Source organism: Dendronephthya gigantea, unplaced genomic scaffold, assembly GCF_004324835.1.
Source record: "Dendronephthya gigantea isolate DGI-Jeju-01 unplaced genomic scaffold, DenGig_1.0 000031F, whole genome shotgun sequence".
Lineage (NCBI taxonomy): Eukaryota > Metazoa > Cnidaria > Anthozoa > Malacalcyonacea > Nephtheidae > Dendronephthya > Dendronephthya gigantea.
This window is the reverse complement of record NW_021163041.1, coordinates 1,999,356-2,013,530: the sequence shown is the minus strand read 5'-3', so window position 1 is coordinate 2,013,530 and position 14,175 is coordinate 1,999,356. Positions and strand designations below refer to the sequence as shown.

At 37.5% G+C, this 14,175-nt stretch overlaps 1 protein-coding gene across 1 annotated transcript; it reads right to left on the bottom strand.

Annotated features, from left to right (window-relative positions):
• Nucleotides 1–511: 511 nt before the first annotated feature.
• On the bottom strand, nt 512–11,518 carry LOC114524401 (A disintegrin and metalloproteinase with thrombospondin motifs 18-like). The gene is made up of 26 exons (XM_028545462.1): nt 11,265–11,518; nt 11,136–11,164; nt 10,737–10,818; nt 10,319–10,656; nt 10,052–10,202; nt 9,667–9,833; nt 9,487–9,573; nt 9,191–9,315; nt 8,804–8,817; nt 8,371–8,476; nt 7,755–7,886; nt 7,169–7,343; nt 6,453–6,548; nt 5,863–6,002; nt 5,509–5,575; nt 5,122–5,203; nt 4,921–5,042; nt 4,503–4,626; nt 4,237–4,326; nt 3,875–4,032; nt 3,559–3,697; nt 3,069–3,195; nt 2,596–2,812; nt 2,086–2,248; nt 1,404–1,688; nt 512–1,024 (listed from the first exon to the last, which is right to left on the bottom strand). The coding sequence occupies exons 1-26, from the start codon at nt 11,308–11,310 to the stop codon at nt 726–728; spliced, it is 3,561 nt and encodes a 1,186-aa protein (XP_028401263.1). The 5' UTR covers nt 11,311–11,518; the 3' UTR covers nt 512–725.
• Between the last annotated feature and the right edge of the window lie 2,657 nt (nt 11,519–14,175).

Below are 14,175 nucleotides of genomic sequence, written 5' to 3'. Positions count from 1 at the left end.
GAAGTAGGAATTTTCGCGAAAAAAGGCAAAAGTGATTTAATGGCATAAAACCTAATTTACGGCTAACATTTAACATATCTGCATGTATTTTTGAGAAACTTGGGCTGTATCAACTTCATGCAAAAAATATTTATGATTTATAAATAGTTGCAGACCCCTAACAGCAGGTGGTTGGTATAATGAAATTATCACCTGCATTATTCTTCATTATTCCTCACATACCTGACTAAGTTATTTATGACTTGCTTATTAGAAATGGTGACACCAATCCGGCGGTGGTTAATATATTGATTCGCATTCACTGAAGGACGAATACATGAGATATTTGAAATTTTAACGCAAGTTGAAGTTGCCTGTGCACGTCCTAGCTGTATTCACCCATGCAGTGATAAGTTCTAATAATAGTTGCAATAATAGTTCTTTCTGCAACTCATGCAACTCATCTCTACAATCCTCTCGATCTATGCTTATAGTCGCAGTGTATATGGAAGAACCGAGCCTTTGACATTACAATACTGCTTGAGAATTGCATGCATGTTTATGTAGTGTTTCCAAGAGATTGTTGACTGCAATGAAGTTTTGACAAAATCTGGCAGTACAAAGCATACGATTTTACGATTTGATCATTTGAGGTATAGCTATAGTTTTATTATTTTGAACACACTGAATAATTTTATTGCTGTTTACAGCCAGAATATTTTTACGTGAATGGTAACAACATTTGTTTAATTCAATTTGTACACGAAGTTTGCGAAGTGTTTGCCAACCCCCTTCCAGCACGAGTCGCTTTCACCATATTTGTCGTATGTTTCATTTGCTGTAACTCCAGACCAACACTCGCCATAGAACTGCACTCCAAAGTATTCGTAGCCACTATGATAGGCCACCCGAGCACACTGATTGACAGTTCTCTCCATGAGATACCAGTTTATCTGATCCCGGAAATTCTTGTAGAGCACCGGCATGGCTCGCTCGTAATAGCTATCTTCATAGCATCCCATCGGAGTGAAACTAGGCATTTGATCTTTATATTGAAGAAATAAAAAACTCGTCATGAAATCATATAGCCATTTCTATAATCGCGATCAGCTGACAGCTGATCAGCTGGTAAACCGTAAACTGGTTATAGGAAAGACGGTAACATTGTGTTCAGAAATAATAAGGTATATTTAAACTCTTGTTATAGGGACAGATTTGGGCGATTAGAACTACGATTCAATAAATGTAGTAAGGAATTTTGTACAACCGACCCCAGTCCGTATAGAATTTTGATTTAACTACAAAACGTGTAGTCGGATCAATCAAAATGGTGAACAGCAATAAAATGAAAAACAAACAAACTGAAGACCGTATTTTTAGACCAAACGACCATTTAAAACCTTGTGTTTGTATTTTTCACTTACCCAGGGTGTAGAGGTATATAGCACCGGTTTTCCCTACAGATGATGAACACTGACTTGATGTTTTGGGCTTAAAAATGTTTGCCTGAACATCATCAGGTCCAACACGACATTCTCCCTCGTTTGCCAGACCAAAGTATCTCTTGTTTTGATGAAATGCTAATTTAGCACAGGAACGAGCAGTCTCGAGGATGTTCTCATAATCTAAGGTTTCCTTGAAGTTTGCCAATATACTGGGGAAGATTTCTTCATCGAGTTGAAAACAGCCGATTTCATATTGTGGCGGTGCTAAATAGAAATAAATGAAAAGAAAAAAATGTCTGTCGATTCTTTTTTATGTGTTTCGGATTATCGTATAGCCCAACTTATTTATTACTCTGAATGGGACTGCATTGATCTGGACGAACCTAGAAAAATAGAGGCAAACAGAGAAAATCTGTCAATGAATTTAGTGTATCAACTCAAAATATAATTGGATAGGTCATCATTGTATATATTCCTGGTCATGAGTCGTATGATTTTGACCGAATTTCTTTGTTTATTTTGTGAATACTTCGAAATATGTTTCAAGAAATAGCCAGGATTGTGCTACTTGCGCCTATATGTTGGAATCTGCTGCGGCATGTGGGCTGTTTTCTTCAGACTGAACCGTCAACGTTTGTAGTATAATTTTTTGCTCTCTTACGTTCACAAGGGGAATCAGTATTACATTCTTGTGTGGTGGATAATTTCATTGATCCGTATTCTTGACACCGTAACTCAGGAAGTAGTTCAGTTGTACCAGTGGCTGTTCTTCTTTGACAACTCAGTTTTCTTGTCATGACTCCAGGACTGCATGTTGTGGAACACTAATAAGAAATAACGAAATAAAGACGTCTGGCTGTCAAAATTTCTTAATAAACTAAATAAGAAGGTGCATGAGTTGTATGAGATAGAACAATGACCTTTTTTCCTATGTTCTGGAACCGTGCATTCGGGCCAGTGCATGTTGGTAGGTTCCACGATGGAAATAACGTTTCAGGCAAAGGCCCTTGATTACAAATCCAATGGGTAGGATTTTCAGACGAGCGACCAGTATTAGCAACATCAGTGTAACGATCCACACTGTTTTTTCGTAATATGTCCAAGCGATCGTCTGGCTAAATCTAGTCTTACCATGCATTACCATATACTGCATGCCAGTTTATATATTTACCTTAGACCATTGTCCTGCGACATATTCTGGTGGACAATTGATTTTATTGCAGTTTCTCTCCGTTGGCGAGACAACAGGCTTGGTCTCCAGACACAATGTTTCATTACTGACTGTTCTCCAATCATTTTCGGCCATTTTCTGACGACAAACCACACTTCTTTGCTGAAAGCCTTTCCCACACGACAAGGAACAAGTTTCCCAGGCAGAGATATACCATCTGTGTATGATAATTGTGAATCGATACATGGTATTAATAACACAGTCTCCATCGTGGGCCGCGAGAAAAAGTATTCATATTACGGTTACACGGACAGTTTTTTGACTGTTTTTGATCACATTCCTGATAATTTAGGATCTCTCATTCAGTACCACATTGTTCTACGATTCACGTAGATTCAAGTATGCGGTACTATGGGAATTAATTTAACTATAGGGATATACGACAGTAAAGATAGGGTAATAGGTTTACTTACTCGGGTGGACATGGCTGTGTATTGCAAGATTGTATAGCAGCAGGCGTGGTTATTCCATCACAGTTTTCGTAGCCAACGTCTGTTTTATCGTCTTTGCGAACACATCGAACACTTCTTACGCTCAACCCTATAGGCAGTTGGCACACGTGCATTTTAGTATAACGGACGTTATAGTGAAGGAGACGCACACATTGTCTTTTGTCAGTATTTCTTCCACTGAGCTATATATTATAATTCGTGGCAAAAAGCGACCAAAGAAACATGGCGGGCAAAGTTACCGAAATATGAGGAGCACGTCCTCAAGGAATTATTATGTAGCTCGGTGATTGCAGGTGTCAGCGTTATATCACAGTATAGGGAATAAACAATAGGACCACTCAAATACGAATTTGATGATACGCAAGGCATTACCATATTCACAGCAGCGTTCACATTACCACATAACACCGGGTGTGAAGTGGGCCTACCCTTAAATGAATGTTATCATTACCTCCAGCACAAGATCGTGAACAAGTTGACCAAACAGAAACTGTCCATTCAAAATCGGTTACGTTCGAAGTAAGTCCTACAGTGGGGGCATAGTAAGAGATATCCACACCTAATTGGTTCGCTTCATAAAGAAAGATGAACTAAAAAAAGAAGAATGCAGTGCTTAATAATTATTTCGTAGGGCCGGTTATACGAAGTCCGTTTAGATCAAACGGTGAATAGGCTCGAAAAAAAGACTGCGCATATATATATTCCTAGTATCATGCATGGTTATGTTGTATCATTACACTGCATGACGTGTAAGTGGAATAACATACCACCAGATTCAACTCGTATTTTATTGGTCCAGGTATATATATCCTATCTGCATATTTATTATCTTCGTGGATGTATGTAATGGTGGTGCCGGCTGCTTCGATTGTTTTACTCCACGAGGGAGGTTGAATCATGTATTCACCTTCTATGTTTTGGATTCCTACAGTGATAAGAAAGTTGGGTGTAATTGACGTTTGGGAGCTTAAACCAATAACCTTTTCGACCACATTGGCGTTTAAAATAATTATGTGATTACTGATTAATTAACAGCGTGTATTAACAAACTGTAGTTTGGAATAATTTAATAACTTTTACGTGCATATGAAACGATAATCGCATTATTATCCACTTTTTACTTATATACCTATCATATTGTAGGATATATCTTTCTGTACTGCAACCACGTTCGTTGAATGTACTGGTAATGTCACCATTACATCTGCTTTCTCATACCCTAAAAACGAAGAGAGAAATTCTATGAAAAATAAATTAATTTAAATTAGATACCATGCATTATGCATGTATGTACTATAAACGAACTGCATTTGTGTTCAGACTTCAGAGAGGAAGACAGGATATTTGATTGTTTCGCCACCAAATGCAAAGTTAATATCATAATCATTCTCTCACCATATCCGCGATAAGCTTTGGTGTAGTTGAAAATATTCAGTGCACATGAGCTGCCATCCCCTCCACACACTTTACAACGATCCAATCTTCTTCCGCTACCAAGATTGTAATCACATCCTACATCCTGCATACATGCCCATGAGAAATAAATATTGAAGGTAACTGCGGGAATGTGGATGCAGCTGCAAATGCCTTTTATTGTGGGCAGTCACTACTGCAGGTGTCAAATAAACAAGAGCTCCAAAAATGGATACATTTTCCGGGTCGACGTCGAGATATATTCGAGAACGGTTATATTCGAGAACGGTTCCTAGCGATTTGCCCAAAATAGCCATAAGAACGTCTGCTAGGCAAACTACTACTCAATCCAATCACGGCCTAGAAATCTATAACTAAAGTTATGTTTAATGTGCTTTACCTTACAATGACCTTCAATACAAACATCTAGGTTTCCCTTCTGGTTAGAACATTTTGTTCCATCTATTGTTGTGCCCATCCAATAAATACTTGAGCCTGTTCTGCACACCAATGAACAAGGATCTGTAATGTACGTATTGCAATAAAGGAAAGAAAAAATTGAAGTTTGGCGCATTAAAGACCAAAGTGTATTTTGGCTTACCACTACGAACGATATATTCTGAGTATTTTCCTTTCGCTGAACATTGCTTTTGACGGAATGAAACTTCGTCTTCTGGGCACTCCTGTGATGTTAAAAAGAATAAACTTTTCCTATTCGAAGACTTTTTCTTTTCTTAAAAGAGCAGGAAGCTTGTTGCGAGTCAGATTATTTCCCCCAAAAGTTTATAAATGTTCTTGAGACCTATTGCATGTTGTACGAAAACGAGGATAGTTTGGTTTTCCACCGTCAAAACCTGGCAAAATGTTCAAATATGGCAAAAGAAGAAAATTACTGACTGGCCTCGTTTTCGCGCTACTCGCCACAGGCCTCTTGCTCCTTTCCACTGTCTGAATACAGAAGACAATGTCTGGTAAAAACTAGGGTTACCTGTGTGTTGCATGTCTTGTGGTTACCACGGACATTTCCTTCGCAATTTTGTCCACCGTTCTGAGGACTGTAAATAAGAATGTTTTCTTCTAGAGGCTTAGAATTTCAAAGATTTTCTCGCTTGGCACTAACAATAGTGGTGAGTCTAGTATGAACAAGCCTCTCTCTCAAAGCTAACCAACTTCCTGCATGAATACCGGTATACGAGAGGGGAGAAAAATTGTACTAAACATGGAATATTCTGTGAGTCAGTTAGCCACATCACATCCTGACTTGTTCCACGCCCCCTGCATATGCTAGGTTTCAGTAGATCATGTGACCAGCTAGGCAACCAGACTAACCCACTGAACTAACCTTGGATTATTACACTCCCTTGTTTGGTGTGCTACACCAATATCACAATCTTTTGTACAATCACTGTAATTTGACCAAGCTCCCCACTTTCCATCAACAAATATGGAACCATCATCAACACATTCACCTCTGATACACCACTGAATAAATAATAATCATGCATTTATGCATCACAAGTGTCAAACAAGAACAGAACCCTGGATATTCATCAGATCCCTTATATGTATACTTGTAAATAAACACTATGATATTCTTGGTTCATCTGTGTAAGCGTTGCTGGACAACGTCGAAATGCACTTTTAAGAATTCAACATGCATGTCCCAGTTGTTTCTACTTTCCAACCGTTATTTTTTCCTTTCCAGGAAGAAAGTATCCTCTTGTGTTCTTTATCAGTGCATATCGTCAATCCCTCGTAAACATGCACGTCTTCTGAAGAGGGTTATAAATATTCAAAGCCGAAAGGATGTCTTACGTCTGAACGTTTACACTTATCTTTATCACGTGTCATTCAATTAAACTTTCCTTTTCGGTAATTACGTCACAGCATTTTAACGTCAGGAGTATCAAATGTATGCTACAAGATACTTACATGTCGCACACCACACCGAGTTCCTTCCAATGGCGGAGCATAATTAGTATGGCAAACTTTATTATCAGCTGTACAGAACAAGGACTCACATTGGTTCTATATATGTGTAAATATGCAAAAGACCAAACATAGATAAGGTTAAGACATTCCAAGTCTAACTGCTGTTCAGCAAATTCCCAGAATCTTCCAAATTGTCTTTTTTGGCGATTGTTACACCAACATAAAAGAAATCTGTATTGACTATAGACATTTGTAACTTTGGCATTGACCAATTAGCAAATTAAAATTGAATATAATGAGAAAATGCATAGTAACTATCACAATAGTCCTGCTCTTGTTTATTATGATTCTTTTTTCACCGAGTGTGACAAAAACCTCCAGTCATGACGGTTACATACAGTCCTCACAATTTTTAGCACAGTTGGAAAAAATGGCGGACCGCGGGACCATTATTCCTGAAAATTTAGACAGATAAAGGGAGGAAGGAAGAAGTAAGAAAAAGCTAGCCGAGCACAGTTAACTTGTTCGCTCTCAAATACTTGCAGAAATGTTTTTACTTTCTTTATATAGCGGTGCCAGAAAATAAAATCTTTTTTCACCTCTGATTTGTTTATTGCCGGGAGAATGTGTCAGCAAAGTTCCTGTGTACTTTTTTTCCATGAAAATATAAAGGACTAATACTAACAACTAATGTAATAAGATTATTAAACACACACCTGTTTCGTTGGACAGTTCTTATAAAGTGAAGAATATACATATTCACACTGCTTGTTAGCATCGTATACTACACCCGGGAGTCGCATAGACGACTGAATTACTACTGCAGATGGCTCTGTTGGTCTTTGAATTCCTGGAAATGGAGGGTCATCCAAACAGAGTGATGCTTCGGAACTATAAAGGATACAAAGAAAGGTTATGCTACCTTTATCAGAAGATTAGGTTTTTTCAAAGTTCTTTATTGAAAGTTTTGACTATAACGAGGTTTAACTAAATTGAAATCATCAACATGCATGAAGACTATAATTGCTTTGTAGATTCTTCGACCTTTACCAAACGCATGTAATGCCAAAGTTTAGGACTTAAAATCCTCAATGTAAACTGATTCTAAAACTCAATGTGTTTGAGGTCGGAAATTATTTTCAGCATTATATTAATCCTAGTTTATTGTATTAATTGAAATGTAGATGGTTTAGTTTGGGTGCTGTACCGTCTGCATGATGTTATTTTCCGTAATATACGGCTAAAATTTTAGGCATATTGAAAAAGGGTGTTGTCGACATCGAGAAACCATGCAAGACAAACCTCAAAAAGCTCTGCACATAATCCCTAGAACATGCTGACCAGGTATATGAAGCTGGTCCAGACGAGACTACTGTCGACATAATGTATTTATGGTTTGGGCATTTCTCTGAACCATCATGGTAATAACCAATACTAGAAAAGAAAAATCACTATTAGAGACTATGTATTTTTACTCTTTACCCCAAGATTTGCTACTGAAGCGTTTTCCCAATTTACCTGCTGTTAGAACAGGATAAATCAATAGGTACGAAAGAGGTACAAAAGACAAAATTCACGATGCGAAATATAGCAGCAGAGGTAGAAAAAGATTATTACGTTTTAATTTTGGATTGGAACAAAATCTACATTTTATTTCAGTTGTAAGTAACTTATTATAGTGTATCTGGCTATAGAGAGGAACGAAGGATTATTTGAAAGACTTGCTATTGTAGAGGAATACATAAAGAAGTAATTCAGTCTCTTCCTAGTCAGCCCGTTCAAACGTTGGAGGGAAATGTCCAAAAGGCCGAGAATAGGAGTTTCACCATAGATCTTCATAATTCCATCTATTTACGCTATGCAGGTTTAAGAAACTATTATTTACTAATTGATACAGGAATGTGAAACAGCTACTCACTTGTGAAATACTTCGTGTGCAATTGTTGAAGCAGAATTGAGACCACCCAGGTTAACGACGTTCGCAGTGGAGCGACTTGTACAAATAGATCCTAGTACACCTCGGCCTGTTTCAAATTAATGAACATGCACTGTGTCATTTTAAGAGGCGTAAATAGTCACTGTAAACTGGGACATTAAATAATTCAAAGTCTTCATTCATTCATTCATTCATTCATTCATTCATTCATTCATTCATTCATTCATTCATTGAAAATTCCTCACAGTCGCCTACTCCCCTTTATTTCACACTTTCTATATAACCCATCTTTTCAGCCGGTTCATTGACACGTTCCAAAAGTTCACGTTATTCAAGTTGATATTTGTTGAGCTTTTTGAATAGTTGTCTATTTTTGCTATAATGTAATTGCGTATTGATTGTACTGAAAACATACCTTTTAACTCACCCCTACAAGAAAAATACAATGGCTATCATTTTAAGAGCTGAAAGGTTTTGGTCATATCGGGCCATATAGACAAATACTTCCGCATTTCTTGTCTATTTCTTTGCACCCTCCACACCTCTGTGCTGTGGAATGTGCCGTGTAACCAATATACCTGATATCGCAACAAGCATTTTCATTTATGGCACTTAAGTTGGCTTTGGGCGATATTTATTTTTTGGACAGCTATTTTTGCACGTAAGATCGACAAACATTTTGCAACTTTGACTTTGTCATGAAGTGTCGCGCGTCGTGTGATATTTTAGGGAAATGCAAAACCTTTAGCCCGCGCAGAATGCCGGCCTAAGAAGTTTTGAAATCATGGGGAAGATTGATTACCTCGACAAAAGTGTTACGGTGTCAAAATGATCAGGATCTTCATCATATTCCGCATTGTTTTCAGCTGCCCATTTTTGAATATGACTCAGCTTGGTGGAAGTTGTTGCATTCTTGGGGTACGATAACTAGATCACGGTTGGAAAAAACATCATATAATCATGGTTTAAAAAGGATATAATCGGATAATACTATTATTATTTGTAAGTTATTTGTAAGTCTGAGTATAGGGACAAGAAGGGTTAAAATAGGATTTATCACGACTTTTTGGGAGCATATTATATTTTAGTAAACTGTACCTCGCTTCGATTCAGGAAAATAATCTTGTTCAATATGTAGTTCAATTTTATTTTACCAAAACTGTGGTCCCTATAAAGTCCTGCGACCTGAAATATCGAGAAACAAATTTTTGTTCGTAGAAAATACTTTTTGTTTATAACAATTGGTGGCTATTATTGCAGGCATTCAGGGATCATTACCATATTAGCAAGTGTAGGAAGTAGTTTCTCCAATGTAGACTGCCCATATGCTTCTCTAAGATGATGATCAACGACGTAAATTGTTTGTAGGTATTTGTGAGAATTATTAAGTTTTGGTGGATCAATAATTGTTGAACGATGTTCCACAGTCCCATCACCAAGATCATCTATGCAAATATAGCAATTATTTTTAAATAAGAAAATCTGGTTCACTAAAGAGAGGATAAAATGCAGTAACTTTGGATGTCTCAAGAACATGGAGCAAAGACCTTGAGAAAACCTTGCCCCAGTTCGAACGTCCCTATGTAAAAATTATCATGCGGCAAGTTATTATTAAATTTCTGTACTTTTTCTTGAAATTGCAAAAATCTAGAGAATACGGTACCTTCGACATCACATGGTAGAGCCTTCTCATTATTGTTTGCCCTTACTAAAATATGTGGATAGGGCGAAGCAGAGCGTTTGAATCTTTGAGAAAGATTTTCGGTGAGAGGTTGCAAATGAAATGTTTCCTCGGGTAGTTTTATCATTCCTGTCTGTAGAAAACAAGAAAACACGACAATAGACTAAGATGTGAGCAAACAGTGTATGAACTAGGAAACTAGTATTATGATTGTTTCAATATATGAATAAAGAAAGTTTACCATCTTACCAATCCGTTTCCAGCACTAAGGGATACATGTGATCCAGGATGGGAAATAACATTGCCAATAAAATGCTCATTCATCTCTGAAGTGCTAATTCTTTTAATATCGTTCTTGTGTCTGTCTTCCACAACAAATCGTGGACCCAAAACCTTACTTCTTCTCAGCTTCAGCTTAAGATCTTTGCCGAACGCTTTTAATTTATAATATCTTGGGGCAGTGGTCTCTTCGGGTGTTTTCCTTCGTTGTCTAATGTTGGAATCAGCCTGTAGTCTTGCAATCTCGTCTGATTGGATATCGCCATTCTCATTGGACAGGATGGGATGAGTGATCTCGTATTCTGGAACTATAAAATTATAATAAACACTACAAAAGTCGGTCCCAGATATTAACGCACTATATACTCGGCTCTCAGAAAATATATACCTTCGTCCAAAAAAGTTGTCCCAAAATATCTTTTTAGTTCCGCCTTGCCCATGCTATGGTGAAGCGAATGTTTTTCTTCCTTCTTTATGTGAACAAAATATAAAATGGATATCGTTAAAAGTATTCAGCTGTTATTGCATAATCTTGGCTTATTTGACATTTAATCAGTTTTCACTATATCTGCAATAATGCAAAGTAATATCGAGAACGCGAACAAATCCTACGCTAGTATTATCAGATCAGTTTTGATTTCACAACTGATTTCATAGTCAAGAGCTCGACGACTCGCAGGATGAAGTTGATTTTGTAACATTAAAAAAAAGAAGATCGCGCGCATCAATACCAACAACTGCAGTCATGCATTGTCTATATATTGCTCCTCACATACAATATACTTACCCGTTCGAGATGTCTTGATTGACCAAAATCTGCCGAAAGCATGAAAAAGTTTAAAAAATTCAGTCACTTTAATTCTTAAGTCAAAACAATTATTTTTACTTTAACACTATATCTAAATGGTATTATTACCTGGGTATAAAACGAGAAACACGAGGTAATATACAAAGATCAACATAATTTTGTATCCGTTCTCTAAAACTAGAAATAGAGTTTTCGGGTTAGTATCCTCTCTTTGTGCTTTGTGTGTTTTACTTTTCTAATCTGCCAAAATCAACATTTATTTACACAAATAATTCGGAGATCTTTATTACGATCCCGCCACAAGTTGACTGATATGGAATAATTATGTCGATATGCTTTACACATTTTTGAAACATAATTAATTTTGCCGAACACTATAATGGCGGTTTTCCACTAGGCGGAATTTTTCGATCGAACGAATTTTTCGTCTCATATTCTTTTCAATTGTCGAGAATTCGAACGTAGCGGTTCCCTTCACCGCGGTCACCGTTGAAAGAAAATCGAGCGAAAATTTTTGTTTTCGCCTACTGGAAAACCGGTTTATTAGGTGATTAATTAAAATCTAATTCTCCTTTTTTTGTCGCTCAATTGAATATCGATGAATATTTAAGCAGCTAGTCCATATATTTGACAAGAATAACTATAAGGAAATCAATTTTATGCAAATATTAATATTATTGCCGTCTGAATTTGTGGCTCATGCATGCATGTATAGCCCAGTGTTGAGATGTGTAAATTATCTTTAAGTGTTTTACAGCGGAATTCCCTTTGAGTTCGAGGTTCGGAGTTTGGTTATATTCTCGGCTTAAAAGCAGCTTCTGTTTCCTCACACTTAGTAAACAACCCAAAGAACGTCACACGTCACAACTTTTTAGAGAGATTCAAAAACCTTTATCTCCGCACTCGATAATTAAAAAGTTGAAAACAACCTTTAAGGGAAAAGTTTCTGGGTGAATATATTAATGCTTATTGCGAACGTCACTTTTATGAAATGATATTTTCATGAAAAACACGTGTTGTACAACTACAAGACAATCGAAGCTGCTTAGCGCCTGTTCTAAAGCCAGCCTAAGCCTAAGGTCCGTTTTAAGGCGATTCTCCATTACCTCCGCTCCGCCCGCGCGGGCGAAGCGCGCTTTGTTTTTCAGTCCCGTCACGGTCGCATGGACAGATTTTCAAAAGCCGCTTCGCCCGCGCGGGTGAAGCGGACGTTAATGGAGAATCGGCTTTAGACGTCGAACTTTAAAGAACTTTTCATGTGTGGAATCGAATTCAAATGAACTTAAAAGAAAGGCTTTAGCTCATTAACATTTAGGTTCGACATATAAAAAGTTCGACGTCTGGAACGGGCCTTTAGGCTAAGGAGCAAAGAGGTTAATATTGCTAATATCTGAATTGATTAGATGAGAAAATACGAATTGGTGGAACTGAGTCAGCTCTTTCAGGAAGCTAGACGCCTTAGTTACTCAAAACAACACTGAACCTTATAGTTACATCGATAAATATACCCTAACTATAGCTTCTAGTCTGTAAAAACGGGCGATCGTTTAGTTTGATGAAGATCGTGAAGTGTTTCTTATATAACCAAACAGAATTTAGGTATATCTAGAGGATGCCTAGAATATGAACCAAGAAAACTAGACAGAACCTATAACGTCTTTTTTAGCAATTATACAACAACTTAAACACTTAAGGCCTGCCTCCACTTGCACGTACTGTCAGTACGGCCTATTTGGCGCATGCTCGGTGACTCGAAACTGTCACTACGCCGGTCGTCGCGGCTAAATTTTTTAAGTATGACAGTAGAACTGTAGTCTACTTTCAAGGCGGCCGTCAACGCGCGATTTCGGCGCGTACGTACGTGCAAGTGTAGGCCGGACTTTAGAAGGTTTTAAGCTTTATGTGCGTGGCAAAAAACGCGACAAATGTTCTGGGAAATAAGCCAAGTTAAGTATTGTAAATTTTGTATACCTTTGTATTACGCACTGAATATTGTATCCTAGCCGTTTTCCGCAAAGATTTTGCATTAAGTTCCACATTTTACATAATATTTCATTGCTAAGCCTAAGTGTTCACTAGATTGGAGATGCCCTTTTAAGTATCAATGAACTTGTTGAGGAGTAACTGATTTCAACTACCGCATTTTGTCCAAACATTTGCAATGGCAATGCCATTCACTATATTCACTGTATCATGATAGCTGTTTCTGGATTACTCAAACACGACAAATATATTTGGTTGCAATGATAGCTATATCATATGTGTAAATAAGAGTACACAGTCGCAGATTGCTAAGGTTTAGTTCACTAGCCTCTACAATCCATTTTTCATGTTTTTTTGTACATACCTTTTCAACGTCGTAAACAGTCACAGTCACTACCCAGCCACTGGCACTGGATCAGCAAATGACGGTATTGTGGCTTACCGCCTTCTTTAAAACTCTTCAGTCATATAATATATATTAAACTAATTTACGTATTAATTACACAGATGTTAAAATAAAAATTCTCAATGTGTGATTAAATTTCTATTGCCAGTATTGGTGTACATTAATAAATTAATCTTGTGAAAATAAATAAAGTTTAATATAATTAAAGTTGAAAGTTATTACTATATAACTGCATATCTTTGCTGACGCACTGTAACCATGCCCATGCATGGATTGACATCCATTGCGCACATGCACAGTATACATCATATAAGATGCCAACATATATATTTCTTGTCTTGGAGCAATGGGGCTGTTCACATGAGCCCGGTTACCAAGAATTAACGGAGCGTAAAATGGACTTTGAGGTATTGAAACAGGGACCGCGGAGACGGGGGGGCTGGGGGGGCTTTAGCCCCCGTACATCTTGTTAAGTTTCTCTTAAAGTGCAGGAACACAGTTCTCTGAGCTGTTTTATTTATGATTTAGCCCCCCCACCTTCTAATAGGCTCCGCGGGCCCTGTGAAATGATTGAATAACACGATTCTGGTGGTCGTGTGACTGATTAATCATACTCACAATAGCATGTGA